The following is a 19,138-nucleotide window of genomic DNA, read 5'->3' as shown; positions in this document are numbered from 1 at the left end:
ATGAGGAAGAAACCTTGAGAGGAACCAGACTCAAAGGGGAACCCATCCTCATATGGGTGACATCAAAAGTTTGGTCATAAATCTTTCAACAATACAGAACAATTTGTGATCATCATAGATCCAGCATCAGCTTCTCCATGCCAGGGCCTTTAAACACTCGGCATCTACTTCTCCATGATCATCCATAGGTCCATAATCTTCACGAGGTGGGACGTGACTGGAGCTGGCCAAACCTCAGGAAGCCTCGGGATGGGGAGAGAAAGAGAAGCAGTGGAGAGGAATTAGCGTAGCTGCTGTTCATGATATTAACAGCACAAGTTGATAATGTGCATGTGATCAGATGTTCTGGAGCATCAAGGTTGTGATGTGATGTGCGTGATGTGTGTTATGTGTAGGCTTTGCTAAAAAGATATGTTTTTAATCTACACTTAAACTGGGAGAGTGTATCTGAACCCCGAACACTGTCAGGAAGACTATTCCAGAGTTTAGGAGCTAAATGTGAAAATGCTCTACCGCCTTTAGTGGACTTTGCTATTCTAGGAACTACTAGAAGCCCAGAGTTTTGAGATCTCAGGGAGCGTGACGGATTGTAGCGTGTTAAGAGACTGGATAGATACATGGGAGCCAAACCATTTAGTGCTTTATAAGTGAGTAGCAGTAGTTTGTAGTCTATTCGAAACTTAATAGGAAGCCAATGTAGGGACGATAAGATTGGGGTTATATGATCGTATTTTCTTGACCTAGTAAGAACTCTTGCTGCGGCATTCTGAACTAACTGAAGCTTGTTTATTAATGATGCAGGACATCCACCTAGTAATGCATTACAGTAGTCTATTCTAGAGGTCATAAACGCATGGACGAGCTTCTCTGCATCAGATATAGATAACATATTTCTTAGCTTAGAAATATTTCTAAGGTGAAAGAAGGCTGTTTTTGTAACTTGATTGATGTGATTTTTAAAAGATAAGTTGCTGTCTAAAATAACTCCCAGGTCTTTTACCGTTGAACTAGTAGTTACAGAACAACCGTCTAAATGCAGGCTGAAACATGTTTGGTAGTGGAGGGCCATGCATTTCACACATAGGCCCTCAGTGGTTTCCTGCCTGAAATCCTTTACCTCTTAATATCATCATTATGATGCCACTAAAGCAAGAACCACAATTAACACAATTCACAAGTTTCCTTTCACTGTAGCCACAGCTGTGCCCCCTGCATGCAAAGTTAATCTCATAAAATCACCCCAGGTTTTCTGTGGATTTTTTTCTGAGCTTTATGGTTTTCCTGGGGATTTGAAAAAAGGCCAATTGAGACTTTTACAAAATATAAATGGTTAATGCAAAAGCTTAACAACTGTTTTGAATGGTTCTGGCTGACCTTTCCTATAATGTCAAATAATACAATATTTAGAAATAAATCAACCTCACACAATAAACCCTTTGTGTCTCTTTGTGTAAACTGCCTGCAATATCAAAATATGTCTCCTCCCAAGGTGACATGGCATTTATCTATAGAAACAAATCATGATTTTAACCTTGCAGTATGGGAATTTGTATTTGTCTGTAGGTTTTTTTGAGGTTGGTGTTACAGGAGTCAGGAGAATGTTGGCATTATCTCTAAAGATGGAGGGAGAGGTGAACAAATTTGGGAAACAGTTTTAGTCATTATGCAAATTCATAAATATGACACATGACCTCTGATTACATTAGAACAGGGAGGAAACAGTTAACTGGATCCATTGTTGGCAGTGAATTTCATTAACTAATGGTGATGCATGTCTTTTAGAGCCCAACGTTTTACCATAATAAGCTTGCAGCATGGGTTATCAGCACCAGCTGAGCAGACACTTTGCACTTTTCTTTTCCTGCCAACTTTCACATAATCAGTTTGCTGCATTTCTGTTAAAAATTCATTCAAGTCCTCAGAAGGGTGAGAATGTAATGAAAAAAAAAAAATCAACAACTGAGAATGAATTCATTTCTATGTGTTTTTTAACACTATGCCTCAATACTTAAGTCCGCACACCCAGTGCCAAATCTGGGCTTGTGGTAAAGAATTGCAGATGTGCTTTACGATAGATGAATTCCAAAACATGACATATTATTGTGCTAGAATACATTACTGTATAAGATTTTAGCCATGCAGACTTGTAGAAGGCTTTTCTTTACACTAGTTTGACACTTAACCCACTTGATTAATAGTGACAGCTGAATATTAGATTATATAAATAGCTAAATTAGTTCTTACAAAGTCATCTGTGCAGGAAACACGATGAATCTAAGAAATCGTTCAGTTTATCACGAGAAATGAATATCAAATGCTAGATTCGCTACGTGTTCTGTGTAGAAGCAAGACACACTTCCTCTTCTACATGACAACACTAACCTACATTTCTCTTATCAACTTTGCATGGAAGAGCAATGTTCCACACTGTCTGCGGCAAAACAGCATTTCTCACGCCTTGCTGGTTTTCCCAGAATCATGGGAGGACTTCTTGATGTTTTTCTCTATGACACTGTAAAGTATGTGTTTTCATTATTTTTATTTTTGTATTTAGAATTTTTTTTATATCTGTTTATTTATCAGTCATTTTCACTTTTATCCTCATGTCTTTAATCATCATTTAGATCATCTTTAATAATGAAGATATTTATGAATATGATATTTATGAGGGTAATAAATAGTAAATAAACCTTTTATTACTGTATAGTTTGAGCTTAATAAACAAAATATCTTAATAAACTCCTGATATGTGGTTCTCGATGAAGTTTTTCCCAAGCATTTTATTACAAATTCTGCACTGATAAGATAACAACATGTTAGATAACAAGCATCTTCCAAGCAATTTCTCTTATTAGGGTTGATATCAAATTTTAACTAAACCAAATGACCCTGTAATCAGTCTGAATCTAAGTTAAACATACAATGTAAATACACTATAATACCATAAAATAATTGGTAAAGCATACATGTTTATTAAAGATTACATTTATAAACCATAACGTTATATGTATTCTGAAGACAGGAAATCAGCAAGTTCACAAATTAGGTAGCATTGGAAAGACCATGATTTCCCCTTTAGCATTAAACAGGAAGTCACAAGGGACCTCACGTGAGTGAAAGTAAGATGCAAAAACTAAATTAACGCAAGAGCGGACACAAATGAACAGAGAGAGAGAGTGAGAGAGAGAGAGAGAGAGAGAGAGAGAGAGAGAGAGAGAGCATAGATAGTCAATAGTCAATAGTGGACAGGAGATAGGGAACATGATTCTGGAACATGCTAAAACATGTTTGGTTCTTTTAGTTCCTTTGCAGTGAAATTAGTATCATTGAGGTGGTAGCTCTATGTTTAAGTCATTAGAACTTGGATTGGAAGGTCATGAGCTCAAATCCTAGAACCACCAAGCTACCACTGCTGGGGTCTTGAGCAAGTCCCTTAACTCTTAACTGCACAGTAGTAAGTCGCTCTGGATAAGGATGTCTGCCAAAATTATATAAATGTCAATGTAAATTATAAAGCCACACTAGACAAAGCCATCCTGTATGGGCGTGCTTCACTTTTGTGTGGTAAGAGTTTGAGGAAGTTTGAGACCCACAATTCACCCACATGGTGACATGGTCAGGGAAATCTTTTGGCCGTAAAGTACTGTACATACAGTTGTAATTGTAACTCGTGCCAATTCTGCACCCACCGCTAGATGGCGGAAGTGCAGCTCGAAGAAATCTGTGCTGTTGGTTTGAAGTTGAAGCAGAGAAGTGAAAACACACAGGAAGTAACCGGACTTCAGTGTGACAGCTGAGTTTCCCAAACCTGTAGCGAAGGCACGGTGAGCTTGTTTTATATCAAACTTTTTAGTTTATAAGTAATTTTTACCAAAGTATCTTTATCTACATCGGTTAACGTGCAGTTTAAGCTTATTTGTAGCAAAGTTAGCTTACAAGTTTTAGCCAGCTAGCTAGCCGTGTTTACTGTAGTATGACATCTGAAAGTTGTTCTAGAGATCGATAAAAAAAATCTTTAAAAAAGTCAGATCACACAGACATCATAGATATTTTACTCATATTTGAGGTAATCGCAGTGTACAGCGTGTGGTCTTGTGTTTTTATTTTTCAGTAATGCGCTTCCGATTTTGCGCGCTGAATGTAAACAAAAAGATGGAAGTGTTGTTCAGTACTATGTGAAGTCATGAGTGCGCACTTTCTTTCTTTTACAGGTTTAAACAACAACCTGGCTTCGATCTGACCCACTGCCCGTGTCCTAAAAGTTTCATATACACGCATAATACTTTTTTGGAGCTGGTTTGTACTAAAGCCAGCAATGTAATGACAATGTAATTCTTTTAGGGATTAGATCCCTATTCTCAGAATTCCTTAGATATCTATATAAATCTAATCTCTCTTGAGTTAGAAAGCAAAAGCAAAGTTTAGATATTTAAGTTTAGAGCAGTCAAATATTTCTGGCTTTCTGCTCATGTAAACTTCTCTTGTTTGGAGTTTGAAATCAGATTTCTCTTATTTGTTTGGTTTATACATCATTCCCATTAGTCTTGGTTTACTTCTCTTTATGTTATGGAGGTCACACTGTTTAATCCCAACTCCACCCTTCCTCCCCCATTCCCAATACGGCCGGCTATGGCTCCATCTGTACAGCTTGGAGTCACCATACTTTACACTTGCCTGTATGGAGCTCTGTTCTGTATCGTTTACTTCCAGCTCTGGTTGTTGTTGTTCTATCGCCATAAAAGATGGAGCTACCAGAGCGTTTTTCTGTTCCTTTGCCTGTTTTGGGCAGCCCTCCGGACCACCCTGTTTTCCTTTTACTTCGGCGATGCTGTTGCCGCCAACCACTTACCCACTCTGATCTACTGGCTTCTCTACTGTTGCCCAGTGTGCCTCCAGTTCTTTACACTGAGCCTCATCAATCTCTATTTTACCCAGGTAAGGCGCATGCAGACCGTCAAAACTATCCTTCGTTCCTGTTTTGAAATCCAGTTTCACGTTTGTTTGTGGTGTTGTATGTTATCAGGTCCTGCTCAAAGTTAGAGACTTGTTTTCTATCGAGCCAAGGAAAGGATTGTGAGTATCATTATTTTAAAGACTGGATTATTAAATAAATGATCCGATAGATTTTTTTAATGAGATGAATTCATTTTTATTCTCAGGTGCTTGGCCCGCTGTGTGTATGCATCCATGAGTGTGGTTTTTTTATGCATCAACGTGTTTTGCGCCACCCTCGGTGAGCGAGGAAACACAGGCGGGGCCAGGAACAAAACATGGACCCTGGTTCTAGTCCGTGTCTTGGTAAATGATCTTCTTTTTATCATCGAGGCTGTGTGCCTGGCCACTTCGCTGCTGCTCCTGACCCGATTCTCTCCCACCACCAGCCCTTATTTACACAGCAAGGTACATAATCTACTTTAAATGATCACTAACAGGGGTGACCTGGACATCTTGAATCTCTTGACGGTACAAGGCAAGTGTCTGGAATTTGTGTCCACTAACAGTTCGTTGTCTTCTTGTATTGTAGGGGACCAGTCTTTGCAGGACGGCTGTGTTGGGAGTAGGAGTGATCCTGGTCTTCTTTAGCAGAGCGTGCTATAACCTTACCGTACTTATCCTGTCCCAAAATTACAAGGTGGAATCCTTCGGCTTTGACTGGTACAACATCTCGGATCAGGTACCGAAGCTCAGTTTATTTATTTCTTTTTTATGATGCTCAGTCATGATGAAAATGTCCTTGAAAACTTTGGAGATTAACGTTCACTTCTGTTTCTCCCAAGGCTGATCTTCAGAACGATCTTGGAGACATGGGCTACATTATTTTCGGCGCTATACTTTTCATATGGGAGCTACTCCCCACAAGCCTGCTCATTCTCATCTTCCGAGTTCCACGTCCTCAGACAGAAATGGTTAGCTCTTCTGGTATCTGTAATGACAGACCATCTGCTATTTTTGCATAGGAGCTTAACATTTTAAATTTGAAGAACCCTGTGTTCTCAGAACTCAGCAGCAAAAGCATCTCCTTTTTCTCCAAAACAGCAGACGAGCCAGTTGACATTTGAATCAGGATTAGTTAGAATTTGTGGATGGTTTTCGGTACTTCCCGCAAGCACCGCCCCCATTCCCTCTTCATGTCAATTTTATTTCTCAGTTCTTTTTTTTCTTTCTGGTAATTATTTGCTACATTGACTAATCCTTTTTCTGCTTGTTTTACTGTTTTCTTAGAACTGTAGTCCCGTCATCAACACAAGGGCCTCACGCGCATATTTCTTTGATGACCCACGATTGATGGACGGTGACACAAGTGCCACTTGGTCACACAGCATACGCCCTAATAGCAGGTATAGCACCACTGGTGATTAAACAGGTCTCTTATGTTCCTGCCTTTACCAGTAATGTTTGAGAGGATACAAATTCTATTTTACCAGGATACTTTTAAGGTAGCTACATGAACAAGAGGTTAAATAAAGAAAAAAAACCCCATTGTGTTTCTAACAGCTGGTTCGGCTCCAGTGAGACGGCTCCACTGCTGTTCAACAGGACAGATTCAACAAACCAGCATCACACCCTGTACTCCACTCCGCAGACCTGAGCACTCCACAACAACAGCAGCAGTGAGTGAGGGAATTAACATGGACTCTTCTCAGGCAATAATGCATTAGTACCTCAGCCTATGGAGCCCAGTAGGTGATATTTGCACTGAAACCTGGTGCACATGCTTGCACATTCTATGTTTATGCTTCAAATGAATTAATTATAGTAGCATGTAAAGTGACCAGCTTTATCCTGTTTATGTAAATAAGGACCACTGAAGAACTTTCTCCTTAACTAAACTTGTAACATTTTTGTATGTGTTTTTATAAAAATTTAGAGAAACTATAATGGCAATGTTAAGTACAATGTTTGATGTACAGGTTGTTTTTGAGACTGAGAAATGTACATTTTAAATGTTTTTAATATGAATAATTTACTTTTTGTTTTGTTTTTTTTTGCGCTGTATTCGGACACTTTCCTAATTTAATTGCACTGTAACTTAAGAATTCTCAACAATGAAGACTAATTGTTGCTAAGTATTTTTATATTAAGGAATATAAAAAATGAGTTGAACGATTTATTCTGCAATATTTACAGATCTTGCTATTAAAATACTTTACAGTATGTACAGTTTGTTAATTTATGCTGGCAAATGGCATATTCTCCCTCATCAAAGCAAATATCAGATCTGAAGAAAAGTCAAAAGAGCTAGAAATAATCAAAGCCAAACAATACAATACAAAAAAAATAATCTTTTACAAGATATTACTATTGCGATGCTCAGTGGGCTAAAAAAAAAAACAGACTACATAAAAAAAACTAAAAAAACAGTGTGTGCATGTTCAAAACCTTTGCCTTGGATGTATTATTATTTTTAATTGTGCACGTTTTAACATAGTATCCAGTCTTCTATTTGTAAATCTCCTTTATAACTTGAACAAAGTCATCCTTTGGAAGTGTCTACATGCTGCGCTGAAGAGCAACATAAGAGCCCACGAGGAGATAACTTGATATCTCAAGCACCCAAAGTGCCAGAGTGGGGTACATCAGGTGAATTTCTACTGTATAAAGTCCTTTTTTCAAATGCAATGTCTGGACTAGATAAACGATCAGTGGTCCAGGGGCGGTGTGGTGTCCAGCTTGCGTAGGCGGCGACGTCTCAATTCAGCAGCGCTCGGCTCCCCGTCCACCTCTGCCTCCTCTTCCTCCTTCTTCTCCTCCTTCTCAACTCCTGTGGTTGAATCGGGTTGGGAAAAACCTGTCGCTCCACTGACAGGATCAGCTAATGAGGGCATAAACGCAGAATTAATGAAACATACATAAAGGATTTCGTCTCTCTCTCTCTCTCTCTCACACGAGCGCATATACACACACACACACACACACACACACACACACACACATCTATCCATCTGTCTATCTATAAATAATCACAATTGTTTAATAATTTTCTCTCACTGATTGGTGTTCCATTTTCCTGACTGGAGGCTTCAGTCTTGCCTGACCCACTCGCTTCACGGGTGCTGCTCTCTGGTCGAGGAGGACTGGTGAAGAAGAAGGAAAAAAAAAAAAGGTTTATAGAATCCATGTAAAGAGGGGTTTTTTTTGTTGAAGCTGTGCAGCATTTTTTTTTCAATTCCAGCAAAAGGTTATGGTGTACCTGAGTGTTGCGACAGTGGTGAGGTAGTGGTGGATGTTCAGCATTGCAGCATCCAGCAGGGTGTGGATGTTCTGAAGACACTGCAGTCGAGCCTCAAGACCACGGCGGCCTTCCTGCTCCAACTCCCTCAGCTCCTCCTCTGACATTGTGGATAGAGACGGTGGAGGAGGAGGCATGGATGACACTAACAGACAAACAAAAGGACAACTAAGCTTAGAGCAAGCACTAGATACTTATTACCAGCTGACATTATTATTATTTTAATCTTTAGCAATCACTGTCAGGGTTGCTGTGGATCTGGAGATCTGATTCATACTCACTGAAGGGTGGAGGAGGAGGCATGGGCAGCCATGGTGCTGATGGGAATGGAGGGGGAATGGAGAAGGGGAATCCAGCAACAGGAGCTGCTGCAGCAGCACCATCTGTACCAGTCTGGTTTGAGATACTGGCCCCCGAGTCTGTATAATCAATGCATGAATATAAAAAAAAAATAATAATTTACGTTTACAGTAACAAGATTAAAAACAGCCTTCTGATTGGTTTATCAAATGCACCAAGATGTATGATTTATTAGCAAACATAGGTGCATTAAAATAAGCCATGTCCTGTTAATTTGCAGTTGTACTCATAATTCTAGTGTCTTTTTTACTAACTGTGCACCATCAGAGTAATATCCTGGAAAGGAAGAGCTAATAAGGAACTTATCGAAATGGGTTGTGCACATTTTGGACTGAATTGATTAATTAAATTAAACCTGTTTGAAGATATTTCAGTCACTTTTATGTAGTTCTCATAGGAAGTTGTTTAGTTCCTCTTTTTAAGTGCAATAAAATAAAATATAAAGATGCTTTCACCTGCTCCTGAAGTTTGGGTCGCATCTGCACTGGTCTGTGGCATGCTAGGGGCGGCTTGAGCGGCCGGAGCAGCAGCAGGTGGCACTGCACCAGGGAAGGGAGCCCAGAAAGGAAAAAGTCCTGGAGGGAATTGGGGCATCACACCTGGAGCAACTAAAGAGAGTACCCACAATACATAAAAGAGGCTGTGGTTTGAATGATAACTAAATAATAATAAATAATAATTGAAATAGTGTTTACCATTAGCAGCTGGAGGAGCAGGAGCAGCAGGCGCATTGGCTGGAGCATTAGCTGGAGCTGCCGGGGGTGCTGCGGCAGCAGGAGCAGGAGTGGCGTTAGGCTGCGACGCTCGCAGAACATCCATACGGCATGTTGGACACGTCTGCTGCCTCTGGAACCATGAGCGCAGGCAACTGTGACAAAAATATGTAAAGATTAATCAAGTTTTATAACCACATGCTTCATGGATAGAACCTGCTGCCATATACACTGTATGGACAAAAGTGTTGGGACACCTGACCTTTCCTGCCATATGTGGTTCTTCTCTAAACTGTTAGCAGAAAACTGGAGGAACACAATTGTATAGGAAGTCTTTGGATGCGGTATAATAACATTTGCGGTCACTTGAAATTTATTACCAAACCTGTTCCATGATGGTAATGTCCCTGTGCACAATGCGAGCACCATGAAGATGCTTTACATGGTTTGGAGAGGAGGATATTGGGTGGCCTGCTATAGAGCTCTGTCCTCAACCCTACTGAACACCTTTGAGATGAATTCAAACACTGCACTGCACTGACTTTACCCTACAGTTGATGAACACAAATGTCCACAAGCACACTCCAAAATCTAGTTTTAACATCTTCCCAGAAGAGTTGTGACATGTGATATTTAAAAAGCACATACCATACACAAGGTGTCCGCAAACTTTTGGCAATATAGTGAATATTTAATAAACAGCAAACAACAAAATGCTATTTAAAAAAAAACAGCAACCTTGAATGAAAGATGTGGTTGCAGGGCAGTTTCTTAGCTCCAGTTATCATCTCCTCCCGACAGATGATACATACATTGTCAGAGGCTTGCAAGTCCTCGGGAGTTGCATCTGGGTAGCTGCAAAAGTCAAAGGAGTGTTAAATACACTTAATACCAATACACAATGCTCAAATTCTTGCATGTGTTTAGAATATTTTGGAAAATCGCTTACAGTGTGTTCATGTTGCGAATGGCTCGGCGAGACATTATGGCATCGGTTACAGCCTTCTTAAATTGCCTAAAATGGAAAAGGATAATATGATTACACAAATAAAAGGATTTAAACCATACTCATTAAATTCCCTATTTAAATGGAACTAAAATCCTGCAGTTCCTACTTTGCAATTTGCTTTTTGCACTGGGAAATGTTTACCAAATTTAAAATGTCAAATTTATTTACTCATCGTTTAATAATTGAGTTATCGAGAGTCTCTCAAACATTGTGTTGCTCTGAATTGTGTTTTGAAACCATAACAGTGGTCAACGTGTGCCAAGAAAATAGCAGAGATGTTTGGAAGAGATATTAACGAAAAAAAAAAGAAAAAAAAAAAAAGAAAATAAAGGAAACAGTCTAGGTTGTGTGAAATGACATTTTCAGTGTAATACCATCTTTATAAAGAAAAATTCCCATCCAAATAAATGCAAATTCAGAATGAGCTTTTATATTGCCTCACCTCATTGCAAGATACATGGGTCGAATAGCAAACAGGGGGAAGGTGTGCACTTTGATCATTATGGTCATGAAGGCCATGTAGAGCAGCACCTTAATAAAGCCTAAGAAAATAAGATCATGCGTGAAACACAGACATCTACTGCTACATTTCAATGTGCCTCACTGTATAATTAATATAAAGACAACCATCTCACCTGTAAAGAGCTCCGTGTAAAGCATGTAGACAGCTTTATTTTCCCATGGGTTCTCACTCTGGAGGTCAATGGTGTGCAGGGTATATTTAATGAAGGTGGTGAGAACCATGGTCATCAGAATTGCGTACTGAAATGCATCAGAGTGATGAAGAAAAAGAAAGTGAAATAAAGAAAACAAGGCACAGAGAAGGAGTTATTTTTTTCTGGCATGACTTGTGCATTGACTTGGACTGGACTTCCCCTTACTAGAAGTTGTAATTCCTAATGGGGTCACTTGAGTTACAATTGGGTACATAAAGGAAATCTTGTGTTTAATTAATTTATTTCACAGTTATTTCCAAATGAATATAATAGCCTTTTTCACTATACTGTACTAGTGCAGGAATCCCCCTAACAGTCTACCTCCAGTATACACACTACCACCATGTCTCAGATTGTACATTAATGTATTATTCTAAACCATGCCCAGTAAGAACACTTACCATATTATAGTAATGTTTTCTAGATCTAGAACACTATTATTACAATAGCAAAGAATTGTAACAGAGACAGAGCTCGTTGCGTTTGAAATCTCTAAATATTTTACAGCCAGGTATGAAAACCTGTCAGACTGGAACACTTTGGATTTATGCCATCTAGTAAATTTCACTTTTAAATCTAGCAGATGTGACTAAGATATGCACAAAGTACATGACTAATAAAGTCACTCACATGAGCCCTGCTCTTGCGCGCACGCACGCACACACAAAGACTTTTGTCACATGTAAACAAGGCAGCTTGGCGCTGCACTGTGTCATAGCACCCTGGTGTGGCTTTTCCTATAACAGCACAGCACTGCTCGTGTGACCGGTAACATTCCCTATTCCTCATTCTTGAGTAAGTTATAATACACAAACATACCAAAATTATTAAACGTTAAATGAATAACTCTGAAATTGGGAAAATGTAGTAAAGCTCGTCCAAATCCGGATTGCAGAGAATTTATATGTTCTTTTTGGATTGTTTGGACAAAAAGTTCAGGAACCCCTGAACTAGTGGTGGGCAAAGTACACAAACCAGTTAAAGTAGAGATACACTTGGTAAAATGTTGCTCCATTAAAAGCGCTCCCCTTAAACTTTCACTTAACATTTGTATTATTAATTGTATGATATTAATGAGTCAAACAACATATCTATTAAAATGATCACGAACCCAAACCCTTTTCAACTACTTCAAAAGAATCGTGCAAATAAGACCACAGTAGTTGTGGCAAGGTCTAGCCAAGAGTTTCTTCCATCATTTATCCCTTTTAAAAATGTTCTGCTTGCTGCTGAACTGTAAAAACAAGTTCAAAACAGAGAGCTCTACCCTGATTGGTGGCTTGCTGAGTGCTTGACCAGTTTAATCCACTCATGAATAAAAAGGAACGACTGATTTCGAAATAATACGATATTTGACTTTGCAGTGTAGTGCAGTTAAAGAAAGTCTCTCCAAATAGAAATACTTTTTACATTACCGTAACTATAATGTGCACCCATATATAGGCCGCACCCACTGAAATTGACAAAGATTTTTATTTTAAACATAAATAAGCCACACCTGTCTATAAGCCTACATTGAAACTAATGAACTTTACACAGGCTTTAACGAAAGACATTGTCTGTTACACGGTGTAACGGGTGAAATATGTTGTAGCTCCTTTAAGAGCAGAGCGGTATTTTGGGAACAGCCTGCCGCCACATTTTTCCGGTATTACTGCGTGTGTGCAAGACCGAGGATTATGTTATTATTATTATCTGATGCTCATTTCTAAGTTTCTTTGACTAGCCACTGACTAACCCGTATCTCTGTTGCCAAGAAAAATAAAAAAGCAAGAATTTTGGAAACCTGGTTATATGATTTCTGTTGCTGGAGTTAGTGAGCTCTCCCATGACCCAGACTCAAAGCGTTACAACGCTTGTATCTAAACAGTAGCCAACCAAAAAAGTCATTGTTCATTGTCTTCCTCCTTCCTTTCACAACTATTTCTCTCAGGAGTTTTTCTTTTGGCATCGTCGTGCGTAAAAAAGAAAAGTTTTTCTCCCGATGCCGTGCAGCTCAGAACACAGGTGAGGTGCGTTTTTTCGTTTCCGTTCTGAAATTTCATTGGTCTAATGTTATGGGGCTCAGTTTTTTGGCTTGAAGTTTGTGAAACCGGAAAAAACCCAGGAAAATTCATAAATAAGCTGCGAGGTTCAAAACGTGGGGAAAAAAGTAGCGGCTTATAGTCCGAACAATACGGTACATTTACTTTGTTACTGCACCTCTGAACCCCTGTTCCTGTCAGACATGACGGTAAGATTAAAACAGTATTGAAAACACATACCCAGAATTTCAACTAATGTAAAAAAATAAAAATAAAAATGATAGTTATTTCAGATAAAAATGTACGAGCTTATAGGAACCTCAAGTTGCAAACAGTAAATCACCTCAAATCCGAAGACCAGCTGTACTGAGGCTCCTCTGGTGATGATGCTGTGGCAAGCATGATTGACAAATAAGAAGTCCAGTACTGCCAGCAACACCATTAGAGCTAAGCGGGAGGATAAACAAACGTGTCAACAGCCGAGGAAACATGATGCAATATTAAGAAACAATTTCCAAATAAGGTCAAAAAGCATTGCCTAGCAGGTGCGTCCTCAAATTTTGCATAATGCTGAAAATAGACATGTGAAATGCAGAATTCTACTTTTCCTAAACAATTTGAATTTGAGTGAACTGATGCAAGTGACAGTACTTAACCAGTGTGTTAAGGGGGAGAGAGAAGAAAAAGAAAAAAGAAAAACACCTAACTAGGTTTTGCAGGACTGGTGCTGGTTTAACTGGTTAAAGTTGTTGCTTGACTACTGAAACTTTAAATGTAAAACTGGATTTGACGGTAAAGCATCAACAGCATGCAGTATGACCTTGGTTATAAGAACGAGCACCAGTCCAGCTACACTAATCACAACATTTGCTTTTAATACAATTTATACTCACAGAGCACTCTGAAATGGAAGACCCATGAAATGTTCGGACTTCTTTCCATCTACAAAAAATTAAAAATAATAATAATAAAAGACAGATAAAAGAAACTCAAGCAATTGTATTTCTAATAATGATTTTCTCAGCTAAAAGTCCAAGCATTAATAATTATCCATATCATAAAAACAATGTACAAAAAAAAAAATCTCTTACACACTACTTCAGAGTTTTATATGTTGTTATTGATATAGCAAAAGTACCATCCACAAATAAAGAGTCAGGATTAACAGAAGGTCTGACAAATCACTACGTACAAAGTCCACTCTGTCTTCAGCCAGCCAATGGAAGCACTTGAGGAAGAGCAGCAAAGTGAAAAGGGCCACGAAGCGGGGGGAAAAGTCATCCCTGAAGACTGTGAAGGCTAAGCAGGTCTCTGTCACTGCATACCAGGAACGCTCGATCAGGTGCTGGTGGACGGAGTGACGCAATGAGAAAACGCATAGATTGTGGCACGTCTGTGCAGAAAAACCTCAGGCTAAATCAGAACTAACGTTACAAATATGCGCACATGCATACCTCCATCTCTGCAGCTCTCAGCTGGCCAAAGAAGACCTTCCGCATGAACTTTCCCAGCAGAAAAACCAACACGAAAGCCTGGATGTATAAAACCTACCAAAGAGACCACGCTATTTTAATATCGGTGCATGCACAGGAAACAGGACGCACTCTGCAAGAATTTAGAGTCCACAGACACTCACATTAAGCTAGAATTCCAGCAAAAGCACTTTCCTTTTTAATCAGTCCAAGTGTACAAAATTGCCTTTGCTAAATCAAACCTTTGACTTGTGAATTGCTCCAAGTCGAATTACCACTCACATTTTGAAGCAGACACAAACAGTATCATTCTTCTGCATAACCATGGCTGTAGCTCGTTAATCCCAAAAGCTGGTTTTAAACTGCATGTTCATAGCCAGTCTTTTATAATTATTACTTGCCACATCGTACAAGATCCCATTAAACTCTTGCCTTAATTCCAGAACATGTGCGTGCTAAAATATGCTCTCCCTGTGAGATTTTACAATGCAGATCCTTGAGGCTTAGACCTGCTATTAATAATTCAAAATAAATAAATAAATAAATACATTTATTGCGCTTATAGCAGCAATCAGCATGATCGGGGCTTGCATAGAAAAGGGGGTAACTAAAAGAATAATTTCTGTCTTTGAGCATGTTTCAGCTTTGTTTTTTCACTGCTACTACTGTGTTGTTACTGAAAAACTCCTGTGGCATTTAAGATTATTAGAAGAACAGAGGTCGTACTCTTTTGCTTTTGTGACGTCAGTGAGCGTGACACATTATGCGCAATAAAACCTCGATCTCAACTTTTTTTTTCTTCCAATTTTACATAATGTTTGTCTGCAACAGCAAACAGAATGCAGCTTAAGCTTAACTAAGTCAATAAATAACAAGTCTGTTCTTTATGTGCTCATGCTGTATCTGCCCTGCTTGTGAGAATTAATAGGCCTTATTACAAAGAGTGTGTAAAAAAAAAAAAAAAAAAGAGGCAAGTATGTAAGTATAATAGCCTGACTCGCACTCTAATGAAATTTTGTAATAAAACAAAGATAAGCGAATGATTTGGATGTACTTACTGCCATGCTCGGACTGCTTTTGGTGAGGTATACCACTGTCGGATAGAACTGGTGTTTGAGGAAATAGGCATGAGCCACCACAGCTCCAGTCAAGGCCAGACTAGTCACTGTTACCAAAGCTGCTCGCACCATGTTTGCACTGTAAATACTGGAAAATGAAACAAATAAAATACAGACCACAGTAACCATTTGTCTGTTTGTTTGTTTAAAATCACAAGTGAAAGTAAAAATCATGTAAACCAGACGCATGCGATCCAAATATCTGGTTCGAAGCTAAATCGCATATACGGCTTAATCAAGTCAACAGACACTTGCCTTATATTCTCAAATAATATTTCTATATACGATGCACAAAATTATGATAAAATATTTATAAACCCCTATACTGGAGTTGTGTCACATTAAACCCCAATGTTATTATTGTTTATATATATATATATATATATATATATATATATATATATATATATATATATACACACATACATACATACATATACACATATATATATATATATATATATATATATATATATATATATATATATATATATATATATTGTTTAAAATAATTCATTTTTATAATCAGAAGCAGGTTTAGGATGACCCACATTCATGGTATCCTACATCATTATTATACATATTGAAGAAAGCTTATCACAAAAAAGTTTCTCATAATGTTGAGTATTACAGGAGCAATTTTGGATTTAATACCGACAAAGCTTTTAATACATGAGTATTGAAATATTTCTGAGCAATCGAAACAATTATTTAGAAAAATAAAACTCTCCTATGAGCAGCTTCACAGTGAAACCATTACATAAAATACTAATAAAAAAATAGTATGCCATTGTACACATTTTATTCGTACTGGCACATATAAATCATATATTTGATAAGAATTTAAATAAAGATTAACAGTGCTATCTGCATGATGTGTAAATATTCAGTGTCTCTCCTTGAGTAAATCCACACCCACTGTGCAGCTCGACAGGAAGAAATGCTTCTTGCTGTTCTATGAATCAATATTTTAGTCAGAATTGATTGTAAATATCTAAACCGGACTTTTACATTTTAGATAAAGTATAAATCAAGGTTTTATAGGTGTATCCGTGAGCTCCAGTTTACTGTAGACAGGTCGTGCGCTCCAGCTGCTTTCACCTTAACTGTGCTAGCTAGCAGCTGGAGAGTAGGAAGCTCGTCTAGTGCAAAATATATTTTTCTGTAAAACGACAGAATTGATTCACGTATTTAAATAAATTAAATGTAACCATAAGCCGTGAAGGGAAAGTAATAAAAAAACGTCTCCTAATCACCGCGAACCTGATTTATTTCTACCTCAGCAGGACTTAGCCACGCAGCTAACCGAAAGCTAATCGGCGCGCAGCTCGCGAGCACCGCGGACTGTCTAAAACGCTTCTTACCGCTTCACACCCGCACAAGCGCGCGCGCGCACACACACACAGTCCTGCAGGAACCGCCGTGAAGAGCTCAGGCCCAGAGCCGCCACATCAACTACAACCGGCTCGGTTTCCCCATCCAACACATATAAAGCTCTCGCTAGCAGACGGACGATTACGTGTTTATTTTTCGCTTGCTCTTACAAAAGGCCACCTCACTTCCGCCGCTTCTGTGTGACGTCACCGAGCTGCCCCACGGTACCGTAAGTACTAGAAAAGCGTTGCATTTGTTTTCTTTCTACTCTGCGTTCTACTTGATTTTTCATGTTCTTACACTGCCGATATAAACCCTATAAATGTATTACACGATAACAGCAATAACCAGGTCATAACGTCGTTACGATTTATTAAATACGCCTCAGAAAAACAGAACATGAATTAGGAAACGTGCATGTATATTTGTAGTTGTAAGAGGGAGCATGTATTATTGACTTTTGTGCTGTCAGCATTTGTGCTGGACATCATTTCTGTACTTTGTATTTGTACAAACAAATATGCTCTTCAAATATTTCATTTTTTTTTGCCCGTTTGTATTTCAGTAAAAGTACTTGGGTACAAAGGTACTAAAGTATCTATTTGTCATGCTGTTTTAAAGAAGAGTTTTCGGTCGTTGGAGTTTGAACGCCAACTCTCGCGAGAACTGAGTAGTTATCAAATCAAATCAAATCAAATTTTATTCATCACATACACATACATACAGGGTACGACATGTAGTGAAATGTTTTGTACGATGGTCCGGCTTGAGGGAATAGGATGGGGGAAGAAAAGGAGGCAGATAAATAACTATAAGGTATAAGAAAGGCTATTAAAATAAAATATAATAAAATATAATAAAATAAATAAATAAAATAAAAGAATATAATATGGTTATGGTTGTGATCTCGCTGCAGTATTATTGAATTTCAGATTTTTTTATAAAATATAGTGGAGTAAAAAAGTAAAACATATTACGCAATAGTAATTTAAGTTAAAGTTTTCAAATGTGTAAGTACTCTGATAAAAGTACAGATACTTGAAAATCATTCCTTAGTACAGTCCACTACTGTTCTCAATACTATTACAGACAGCTTTATTAATCCCAAAGGGAAATTGTAATGTTACAGCAGCCAGTTCACAGACATGCAACAAAGTACAAGCTACAAGATGTAGAATATTAAGGCTAATTTAAAAACATAGATCACAGTGAGAAAGGGGGGATAAAGGTAATTTAAAAACCCCATATGATTCACTGTTTACAAAAATGCAGTCAGATGAGAATCTAAAAACTGTACATTAAGGTGCATTAACTAGGTAACAAGATACTGTTTCTATGTACATGATTGTGTACAAGGTTGAAACTTAATTAACTGTAAATAAAATGCACCAGCAAGTGTTTATAGGACTGTGGTGTGACCTGTGATGATGTATGGATTAGAGACAGTGGCATTGAGTAAAAGACAGGAGGTGGAGCCGGAGGTGGCAGAGCTGAAGATGCTGAGGTTTTTATTAGGAGTGATGAGGATGGACAGGATTAGAAATGAGTTTATTAGAGGGACAGCGCATGTAGGACGTTTTGGTGACAAGGTGAGGGAGGCGAGATTGAGATGGTTTGGACATGTGCAGAGGAGGGACATGAGTTATATTGGTAGAAGTATGCTGAGAATGGAGCCACCAGGAAGGGGGAAAAGAGGAAGGCCAAGGAGGAGGTTTATGGATGTGGTGAGGGAAGACATGCAGGTAATTGGTGTGAAAGAGGCAGATGTAGAGGACAGGGTGGTATGGAGACGGATGATCCGCTGTGGTGACCCCTAATGGGAAAAGCCGAAAGAAGAAGAAGAAAAAAATGCACCAGCAAATAGTTAAATTAATAAAAAGAAAGAATGTAGTATATGATCATATCAGTGCAATCAGGTGGAGAAGAAAAAATAGGTTTCGGTTCACATAGGTTCATACTTTACACTGATGTTCTGTCGTGATGCTTCCAAATATCCCTCTGATGACCTATTACATTAAGTAAAAATATATTTGAAAAAGTGAAAACATTTAATCCAAACGCAAGTGTGAGGTGGAAATGCGTTTGTTTTCAGTGCTCTTATTTCACTAAGAGGAACCAATTC

The 19,138-nt window shown here is 38.4% G+C and overlaps 2 protein-coding genes across 4 annotated transcripts; one reads left to right on the top strand and one right to left on the bottom strand.

Moving 5' to 3' along the window:
* The first annotated feature begins 2,354 nt into the window (after positions 1-2,354).
* Positions 2,355-7,155, top strand: gpr137 (G protein-coupled receptor 137). Its single transcript, XM_083560120.1, has 9 exons — positions 2,355-2,519; positions 3,696-3,824; positions 4,212-4,935; positions 5,024-5,073; positions 5,160-5,400; positions 5,525-5,674; positions 5,778-5,906; positions 6,223-6,338; positions 6,496-7,155. The coding sequence occupies exons 3-9, from the start codon at positions 4,567-4,569 to the stop codon at positions 6,587-6,589; spliced, it is 1,149 nt and encodes a 382-aa protein (XP_083416246.1). The 5' UTR covers positions 2,355-2,519; positions 3,696-3,824; positions 4,212-4,566; the 3' UTR covers positions 6,590-7,155.
* Positions 7,096-17,251, bottom strand: syvn1 (synovial apoptosis inhibitor 1, synoviolin). 3 transcript variants are annotated; one of them, XM_083560115.1, is made up of 16 exons: positions 17,007-17,251; positions 15,583-15,730; positions 14,507-14,599; positions 14,245-14,397; positions 13,946-13,994; positions 13,396-13,499; positions 10,948-11,074; positions 10,755-10,854; positions 10,253-10,318; positions 10,042-10,158; positions 9,286-9,458; positions 9,046-9,198; positions 8,512-8,649; positions 8,192-8,375; positions 7,990-8,075; positions 7,096-7,813 (listed from the first exon to the last, which is right to left on the bottom strand). In XM_083560115.1, the coding sequence occupies exons 2-16, from the start codon at positions 15,712-15,714 to the stop codon at positions 7,641-7,643; spliced, it is 1,848 nt and encodes a 615-aa protein (XP_083416241.1). In that variant the 5' UTR covers positions 15,715-15,730; positions 17,007-17,251; the 3' UTR covers positions 7,096-7,640. The 3 variants fall into 3 exon arrangements, with proteins under 3 accessions (XP_083416241.1, XP_083416242.1, XP_083416243.1); XM_083560116.1 differs by having other exon boundaries at positions 17,015-17,215; XM_083560117.1 differs by lacking the exons at positions 15,583-15,730; positions 17,007-17,251 and adding an exon at positions 15,034-15,486 and having other exon boundaries at positions 14,507-14,989.
* Positions 17,252-19,138: the final 1,887 nt, after the last annotated feature.

The sequence above is a fragment of the Silurus aristotelis genome (genome assembly GCF_946808225.1).
Source record: "Silurus aristotelis genome assembly, chromosome: 14".
In the NCBI taxonomy this organism is placed as follows: domain Eukaryota; kingdom Metazoa; phylum Chordata; class Actinopteri; order Siluriformes; family Siluridae; genus Silurus; species Silurus aristotelis.
This window is presented reverse-complemented; position numbering and strand designations above follow the sequence as displayed.